This window comes from Cucurbita pepo, chromosome LG08 (genome assembly GCF_002806865.2).
Source record: "Cucurbita pepo subsp. pepo cultivar mu-cu-16 chromosome LG08, ASM280686v2, whole genome shotgun sequence".
In the NCBI taxonomy this organism is placed as follows: domain Eukaryota; kingdom Viridiplantae; phylum Streptophyta; class Magnoliopsida; order Cucurbitales; family Cucurbitaceae; genus Cucurbita; species Cucurbita pepo.
The window spans coordinates 2,764,474-2,773,680 of record NC_036645.1 but is presented as its reverse complement, the minus strand read 5'-3'; the positions used below and the strand labels follow the sequence as shown (position 1 = coordinate 2,773,680).

The 9,207-nt window shown below is 37.0% G+C and overlaps 2 protein-coding genes across 2 annotated transcripts; both read left to right on the top strand.

The window, feature by feature from the left end:
- The first annotated feature begins 1,119 nt into the window (after positions 1-1,119).
- On the top strand, positions 1,120-3,085 carry LOC111801163 (acyl carrier protein 1, mitochondrial). Its single transcript, XM_023685158.1, has 2 exons — positions 1,120-1,356; positions 2,649-3,085. Exons 1-2 carry the CDS (start codon positions 1,153-1,155, stop codon positions 2,823-2,825), a joined length of 381 nt encoding a protein of 126 aa, XP_023540926.1. The 5' UTR covers positions 1,120-1,152; the 3' UTR covers positions 2,826-3,085.
- Positions 3,086-4,805: 1,720 nt separating this feature from the next.
- LOC111799588 (protein TRIGALACTOSYLDIACYLGLYCEROL 4, chloroplastic) lies at positions 4,806-8,865 on the top strand. The gene is made up of 5 exons (XM_023682981.1): positions 4,806-5,213; positions 6,855-7,110; positions 7,534-7,909; positions 7,990-8,291; positions 8,402-8,865. The coding sequence occupies exons 1-5, from the start codon at positions 4,942-4,944 to the stop codon at positions 8,597-8,599; spliced, it is 1,404 nt and encodes a 467-aa protein (XP_023538749.1). The 5' UTR covers positions 4,806-4,941; the 3' UTR covers positions 8,600-8,865.
- Positions 8,866-9,207: the final 342 nt, after the last annotated feature.

The following is a 9,207-nucleotide window of genomic DNA, read 5'->3' as shown; positions in this document are numbered from 1 at the left end:
ATAAAAATTTTAAAACTATATATATATATATATATATAAATTAGACCATTTATTTATTAATATAATAAATATAAAAGATGAATATTTAAATAATGTAGTCTAATAAATTTTGGGTTTAATTTAAAAAAATAAAAGTAAAATTTTTAAAACTATATATATATATATATATATATATATATATATATAAGTTATACAATTTATTTATTAATATAATAAATATAAAAGATGAATATTTAAATAATGTAGTAAATGTGAATTATAATTGCGATAAATGGCATAAATCTTATGGTTTTTGATTCATTTATTGGTATTTATTATTATTGAAAAATTATTAGCGTCAGAAAAGTAGGTTTACCTTTGCAATAGGGAAGAAAGACTTTGACTTGGCTTTGATAGTGCCAATACCAGCCTTTATTTATTTTAAAATTTTAATAAATGCATTTAAAATTTGAAAAATATATATTTTCAATTTTAATTTATTTGTTACATTTTGAATTTTGTAATGAATGTGTTTTGAGTTACGTGTCGAGAATATTAAAGTGGGTTTGATCGTGTTCAGCTCCTGTGCAAGAAACTTGTTCTTTTGTCTCCGAAACTTTGATATTAAATAAATTTGTCTGAACCCTGATCTTCGATTGAGATTGAATGGACGTGAGATGTTCGTGTTTGTGACTCCGGGGTTCGTATATCTAAAATGTTTTTAATTCTATATCTTTTTGCAACCGTTCAAGCTCGTTATTAGTAGATATTGTCCGTTTTTACCTATTACGTATTGTTGTTAGGTTTACGATTTTAAAACGCGTCGGTTATGGAGAGGAGAACAAAACACCCCTTATATGGTGTGGAAACCTCTCCCTAGTAGATGCGTTTTGTGGGGATGACGTCGATATGTAACGGGTCAGAGTGGACAATATCAGTGAAAAATAATTTTTTTATTTATTTAAATAAAATTCAAAATAAGTTAATAATTTAAATGAAATTGTACGGACTAATTAGATTGGGCCGATCGGTCATTGGATTATTTGAAGACTGTTGGGCCAAAGCCCATAAAGCTTCCTGACGCACGTGCTTTGCGCATGCCAATTTCACCTTCACTTCAGGATCTACAAGTTCGAGCAATCGAAGAGTCACTGCAGGAAGAAGAGAAAAAAAATGGCACTGAGGGCAGCCGTTCTTCGCCATGTTCGAGTTCCAGTCCGATTCTTTGCCCTAGCTCGCCGAGAATGCCAACCGGCGTCGTGCTCCGTTGCGTCGCTCCGGCTATTTTCATCGCACGATGATCACTTGACCAAGGAGGAGGTTATTGAGAGAGTCCTCTCTGTTGTCAAGTGCCATCCGAAAGTCGATCCGTCCAAGGTGATTCGATCTTATACCTCTCTTTCACTTGTTTTTTCAGCTTCTTGAGTTGTTTTTTCAAGACTGTTGGAATGCGGGAAGAATAGGTTGAAAGTGTAGAAATTCTGTAACATGCCGATTCAATAGTTTAATGTTCTGATGTGCGATCCTGGTGGATTCCGAATCGTATTCATGGTTAAATCTCCTATGCTTTATCTGTGCGAATGGAAAATTGGGGCAAACCATAACTCACGACGACTTATTCCCTGATCAAGCGTTAATCTAGAAAGTGGCACTTGATAATTTTTGCTGAAATGCCATTTGATTTAATATTTGATTCGGCATCTTTTGGAAATTTAACTTCTTGGCTGAAAGTTTGGGTCGATTGCCGTATTGCACACAATATATCTCCCTTCGTTTATGTGGATTGCTTGGCTAGGTTCACTAGGACTAACTATTGACACCTACATTTCTTGAATTCGCGGAGGTGAACGGTTTCTAATCTTACACATTTTGGGTATAGTCGATGATAGATGACAAATCATTAATTGCCAAAGGGTGGTTATCTCAATTTTAAGGATGCATCTTGGCTGGTATATGCCAAGCAAGCTCACTCAGACAGTGTCCGTGTGCATCTTGCTGCTCTTTTTGTGATGTCTATATCTGTTTAGTTTGGACACTATAATGCTTTTCTCCTTCACTTTAGTGCACATAGACATAAAACTGTCTTTCTCTTATCCTGTTCGTCCTCTTTTGCTCCCTTTTTTTTTGCCAACATATCATATCTACTTCTTATTCGTCTTCTTTTGCCTTTTTGCCTTTTTGTTTTTTCTTTTGTGTCAATTTGTGTATGATCAATCTTGTAGATTGTAATGTCGTTTACTCAAAAGATGTATTTTCTCATCTCACTTGTCCCAGGCGTTATTTTCATATTGCCCTTAGTCTCCAAAGAACTTTTGCTAACATATTCCTTTTGGTCTTTTGATCACTGAATTGTGGTTTACCTCCTTATTACTTGACCTTATCGTGTTGTATTCCTAACGTACTCCCGAAAGCCAGGCTATGCTATAGTAGATATTACACACTTTTTTGAGATATTCCCAAGAACTCGGCTATGCCATATAGTGAATATTACACTCCTTTTCGAGCCATCTTAAGGTTAGGAACGATCAAAAGCAGCTAAACTATGTCACCCAGTTTCTACTATTAATTTTTTTGTCACTTCCAAGCAGCATCTCTTCCCTACTAAACTTCAATTATAGCTTGGTTGAAATGTTGCTGCAATTATTGGGTTTTCCGTTATTTATCTGCAGGTGAGCCCTGATGGTCATTTCCAGAAAGATTTGGGTTTAGACAGCTTGGACACTGTGGAGATTGTAATGGCCTTGGAAGAGGAGTTCAAGCTAGAGATCCCAGACAAGGAGGCTGATAAAATAGATTCCTGTAATCTTGCAATCGAGTACGTATACAACCATCCAATGGCTAGTTGACAAAGTACTAGCATCTTTCTCTTTATTTCTTTTTTGGTTTTTTGGAGTATGTTATCGAGCCAATGAATATTCATCTCTACATCGTTGTTTCGAGCCTTCTTGGATGCTTGTCAAGAGTCGTGTTCTTCACACTGTGATGAAAAATAATTGCAACTGCTTGGAACATAAATCATTCTGTCCAGACAAATTTTCAGGGCGTACAATGGTTCTAACTTCAAGCACTTGCTTGCTATTTATCTGGTAGAAAAAGGTTTGAGTTAGCTGTTTCTTGACTATGCATCTTAACATCTGTGGCATCTTTTCATGGATAATGAGATTGTTTGATTTCAAAGTTTGATCTTCTCTTCTAAATTGCTTTTATACTTAGTAGCTTTTTTACTTAGGGATCTCAAGGAGAGATTCTTTGTCTTCAAAGTTCTGATATAAATGTGACCATTTTTGCCTTGTGCTTTTTTGATACTCTATAGATTTTGCATAGTTCGAGTCGAAGAAGAGATCATTTGCCTTCGAGCTTTGATCTTCGATCTTCCCTGCTAGTGTAGTCTATGAGTTTTCATGTTTGTGTATAATATAGGTCTTGGAAGTGTCTAATAGATCTTTGAAATTTTAATACTGTATCTAATAAATAAGATCTCGAACTTTAAAAAGTATTTAATAAGTCTTTAAACTTTATAATAGTTCTATCTTCTCTTATTGCTTTTACCTTAAGCTGATACTTGTAGCTTGTTTGCTTAGGGATCTCAAGGAGATATTGTTTGTCTTCAAAGTTCTGATATAAATGTGACCATTTTGCCTTACGCTTTTTTTGATACTCAATAGATTTGCATAATTCGAGTCGAAGAAGATATCGTTTGCCTTCGAGCTTCGATCTTCTCTTCTAGTGTAATCTATGAGTTTTCATGTTTGTGTATAATAGGTCTATGTTTATGGTTTGCCTGGAGCTTACGTTAGAAGAGCAATAGGCTCTAGGCTCGGGAAAATCCTTTGATAACACTGATTCTCCTATTTCTCTTTGAATGAAATAGGTTGATAGTCGAAGAAAAGATGCTAATGCTTAATAGATTTTGCTTGGAAGAAGCCTTATCACATGAACTAATTCTCTTGTAATGATGGATTGATAACTGGATGATGCTTACTTGAATGTTTGGCCTGATCATTTTGTATCAAATTTGTGATATAATTTGCATACCATAATTAAAATGGTTATTTTTTTAAATTTTTTTTAAAAACTTATGCCAATTCTTTAAATATTTAACCTATAAATTTATGACCAACCAATTTGGACATTCTTTTATCAGGATTTAATTGAAAAATTACCAAATATTGTGGACTTTTTAATAATTAAATAAGCTACAGATTAAAACATATATTTAATCAAACCATATATATAAAAATAATAAACAAAACATCCTTAAATTTTAACCCTAGATTCTTAGATTATCTAATTTTACTCTATAGTTTTAAAATCATTTTAAATATATGTTTTTTATTATTTAAAACTACATAGAAGTTTGTAATTGTTATTACTATTTACCATATTGTTAAAATAATTTACCTAATCAATTTTTACACCAAAAAAAAGATCATTTTAGCTACAAAATTTTGTTAAAATAATTTATATAGTCAATTTTTATACCTTAACTACTAAATTTATGCGAATAATATTGTAAATAAAATCGCATATTTCTTATAATTCTTACCAAGTTTGTTTCTTTAAGGAAAAAAATGAATTTTAAAGGCTAAAATGAAAAATTTATTTTATCTCAAAAGGTTTTATTATAATAATGTACGTAATTATTTTTTTCATTTTAATTATATGTTAATTTATATAAATAATGTTGAAATAATGTCACATATTTTAGAGAAATATTATATAATTTAATAATTTTTTTAATTTTATAAATATATTTTAATTTAATTTAATTTTTAAAAAACCCTCTTGGGTCGAGGCGTACCCTCCAAAAAAGAAATGAAAACCCACTAGTCACTGGCAAGGCAACTTCCAAAAATGCAAGAGGCAGGCAGCAACAGATAAGGGAAGAAGGTAAATGCAAAGCCAGCCTACACCCTAAACCCATTTCATTCTGAGCTTCCAAGAAGAACAAGAAACGCATCAATGGCGCACCTCAGAACCGCCATGGATTCCGCCTTCTGGGATTTCGACGTTTCCTCCTCTCAAACCCTCGTCGGAACCGCCAAGGCTGTTCCCGGCGAACCATTCCCTCTCGACGGAGCTCGAGCCAGCCGCACCTTGCGGATTCAGCAAGTCTCCTTCCTCGGCAATGGATTTCCCCTCGGAATTCTTCCTTCCTTCTCCCCCACTGCACACAAGGAGTTAGGTTCCTTTTCTCTTCAGTCGCTCTTGCTCAAGTTTCCCGCCGCCGACTGGTAAGTAGCAATGGCACATTCTTCTTCTCTTCGGTTTATGGAGCTTTGTGATCTTAAATTCCTAGGTTATGGTTGCTTCGTTCTTTATGCTTCCTGCATTTCATTTTTGGACTGTTCAGTGAATTTCTTGACGGTAGAGATGAATCAAATGTTTGATTGACTGGCTTAATTATTTCTACAGTCATTACTCTACTGAGAATCTCAGAATACCAATTCATGCTGAACATACTGACAGAGTTCACTGTTATTTCTTAAGAAAGGGGTCAAGGATGATTAGAAAGTGCTCCCCTGCATCATCCCAAACTACCAGATTTAGCTTACCAAAACCATAATCCCCTATGATACTACCTAGTTTATATACTCACCTTAGTTTTATTCTCCTAACTCGAATGTTGGTAGCTCAGTTGGTTAAGGTATCTACAAATTTAACCCCCACTCAAAGCATTACGGTTGCTAACGTGGGTATAGCTCAACTGGTTAAGGTATCTACAAACTTAACCCCCCACTCAAAGCGTTACAGTTGCTAACGTGGGTATAGCCCAACTGATTAAGGTATCTACAAATTTAACTCCTCACTCAAAGCGTTATGGTTGCGAACGTAGGCATATCTCAACTGGTTGAGGTATCTACAAACTTAACTCTCCACTCAAAGCGTTACGGTGGCTAACGTGAGTATAGCTCAATTGGTTAAGGTATCTACAAATTTAACCCCCCACTCAAAGCGTTACGGTTTCTAACGTGGGTATAGCTCAACTGGTTAAGGTATCTACAAACTTAACCCCCCACTCAAAGCGTTACAGTTGCTAATGTGGGTATAGCCCAACTAATTAAGGTATCTACAAATTTAACCCCTCACTCAAAGCGTTATGGTTGCCAACATAGGCATAGCTCAACTGGTTGAGGTATCTACAAATTTAACTCTCCACTCAAAGCGTTACGGTTGCTAACGTGAGTATAGCTCAATTGGTTAAGGTATCTACAAATTTAACCCCCCACGCAAAGTGTTACGCTTGCTAACGTGAGTATAGCTCAACTGGTTAAGGTATCTACAAATTTAACCCCCCACTCAAAAGCGTTACGGTTGCCAATGTGAGTATAGCTCAATTGGTTAAGGTATCTACAAATTTAACCCCCCACTCAAAGCGTTATAGTTGCCAACGTGAGTATAGCTCAATTGGTTAAGGTATCTACAAATGTAACCCCCCACTCAAAGCTTACGGTTGCCAACGTAGGTATAGCTCAACTAGTTAAGGTATCTATAAATTTAACCCCCACTCAAAGCGTTACGGTTACGAACATGGGTATAGCTCAACTTAACTTTACCCCCCACTCAAAGTGTTTCTTCTAACTTAAATTTACGGTTGCCAACATGGGTATATCTCAAATGTTTGAATCCCTCACTCTACCATTGACGAAGAAGTCAAATGTTTGAATCTCTCGCCCCCGACATTATACATTTACATGTGGCCTATCACATACTCTTTTGGTTTCTAGTATTGAAGTTTTGCTTTCTCATTTGTTTAAGCAAGTTTTGTAAAGGAAAAAGGTCCAAGATTACCATGTTTACCTCTGACATTGTTTAGATTGCTACTGATTTCACAAATCTCAGATGTACCATCTAATGGAATCTTTACATTTTAGGTGGGTTGGATTGGTTGGCCAATTCCGTCCGAAGAAAGTGATATCTTCTATAAAAGAGGACCTTGTTTCTGATCTAGACAACCTTGAGCTCCTCCCTGCCTTGAAAGATGTTGCTACCATGTTTCTGGACAAGACACTCTATTCATATGGATTATGCTCTCAGTTTTCTCCTACTCCCTTTTCATCTGTATTTGCCAGCACGGAAGAGCACGGTGACAGGAAAGGACGTCGCCACAAAGCGATGTTTTATCACAGGGTGAGCGTTGTTGTCTCTTATGTTTCATTAAATGATAACTAAAGGAAAAGAGATGAATCATAAACGCGTTTCCTCGAGTTCTTTAAATAATGAGATCAGCCCTTTGATGCATATTTCTGTATAATGCTGATTGGATTCTATCTTTCTTCATGGAGTCTGCTTACTTATCTGTGGTGCTGTATTTATCTTATGCCTAAATAGGATCTTGCATGATTTGAACACCACTTATAACCTATTGGCAATATATTTTGCATCTGTAGGCCAAGTTATAACATGTATGAAGTTTTTAAGCTTCAATCGTGTTTAATGCCCCGTTAATATTAAGCATCGGAGAACATCGAAAACGTTTTAGTTTTCTTTATTTTACTTCTTCAATGGTGATCACTACCTTTTTATAAGCCATCTTTAATCATGCTTCTGCAGCTTCCTCATCATGATATAAATTTGGAAGCAGCTTGGCCAGAGCTCTTCATTGATCATAAAGGTCAATATTGGGAAGTGCCCGAGTCTCTGTCTTTGGATCTGTCGTCTCTTAAGTCTGAATCTGGTTTGCGTTACCGGGTCGGGTTGCATAAGAATGGTGGCGTTCCCCGGGCTCTTTATAATACCGATGGTGGCGACCCACCTCTTACTCTTATGCCTGGATTATGTGCAAAGGCTGCATTCTCTTTAGAAAAGAATAGGTACCTTTGGGGGGGAAAAGAACAGAAACAAGGCGTAACTGAGACGATAGACGATGCCGAACCATCATACGATGTGCGCCTTAAAGATCCTCATGCAGCCATATCCGGAATTGTTGGTCAGTCTCCTGCCTTTCAAAAACGTTATTTTAAGCATCCAGTTTTGCTGCGTTTTTCATATTAAGTATTTGCATATCAGGTGGCACCTTTAGCGCTTGGTTCGGAGGCAGTGACACGGTTGGGACGAACGGAGATGGAAACTTAGCTATCCATAACAAAAGAAGTCCACTGAATGCTGACCTTTTTGGCTCACTTTGCTGTACTTACCAACATGGGTCATTTAGAAAGGATTTTCGTGACCTCACGAGGTTAGATGCTCGACTAGATATTTCGTCGGGTTCAGCCTTTTCCAAAAGAGTTTTCAATGGGTTCAAGAAATCTATTGATGATCTGGAGAGATCAAAATCTACCCCTAGGCTCAATTTGATCTTCCAACAGCAGGTAATAACTTCTAAGTTTGTGATTCTAGTGCAGCTGCCCCCATTCATATATCTCATCTGTTAGGCATGATATAAGAAACTCATGATGTTAAGAAGAAATCCCATTTGCAGATTGCAGGCCCGATCGTCTTCCGAGTAGATTCCCGGCTTATGCTCGACTCTACCTCCGTCAAGCGCGGACCCCATGTCGAGGACACAATACTAAGCCTGAACTATTCATTCAAGCTTCTTGAATCAGGAAAAGCTGTTTTCTGGTTTTCTCCCAAGAGAAAAGAAGGGATGGTCGAGTTGCGCCTGTTCGAGTTTTGACTTCGATATCGTTTAATTCTGTTTTAGTTCAGTTGATGCGTTCAGTTTCTTAGATTTTTGACAACGAAATCGGCTCTACAGACTTAGTATAGCACTTGAGGCTGTTGCAGATGTAATATATAGGAGTGGCGTCCTTGTTTATGGCATAGAGCTGAGGCTTTGAACAGTTGTTGCTCAGAAAATAAGGGCATTTGTGATGAATTTGTAGTTATTGTCTAGAAATCATTGAAACTTGCAGCTAAACATGGGCTGTTCATTGCTCCAAATCTCATCTGTTTGAATCTCATTGCACCAGGATCAGTTTCTTAAAAAGTAAAGGCTTCTTCGAATGGGTGGTTTCGGGCTTTTCCTTCAAGATTTTTTAAAACGTATCTACGAGGAGAGGTTTTCACACCCTTCTTCGATCAACGGGATCCCCAAATTCACCTCCTTTGGGGCCTGCATCCTTTTCTATGGCACACTGTCTCGTGGCCCACCCCCATTCGGGGCTCAGCCTTGTCTCGTGTCCTACCCCCATTTGCAGCTCAGGCTTGTCTCGTATCCTACCCCATTCGGGGCTCAGCCTTGTCTCGTGCCCTACCCCCATTCGGGGCTCAGCCTTGTTTCGT

Coding starts and splice junctions, on each gene's coding strand:
- LOC111799588 (XM_023682981.1), top strand. CDS start 4,942: ATGGCGCACCTCAGAACCGCCATGGATTCCGCCTTCTGGGATTTCGAC. Junction 7,111..7,533: donor AAGCGATGTTTTATCACAGG/GTGAGCGTTGTT, acceptor ATGCTTCTGCAG/CTTCCTCATCATGATATAAA. Junction 7,910..7,989: donor AGCCATATCCGGAATTGTTG/GTCAGTCTCCTG, acceptor TTTGCATATCAG/GTGGCACCTTTAGCGCTTGG.
- LOC111801163 (XM_023685158.1), top strand. CDS start 1,153: ATGGCACTGAGGGCAGCCGTTCTTCGCCATGTTCGAGTTCCAGTCCGA. Junction 1,357..2,648: donor CGAAAGTCGATCCGTCCAAG/GTGATTCGATCT, acceptor ATTTATCTGCAG/GTGAGCCCTGATGGTCATTT.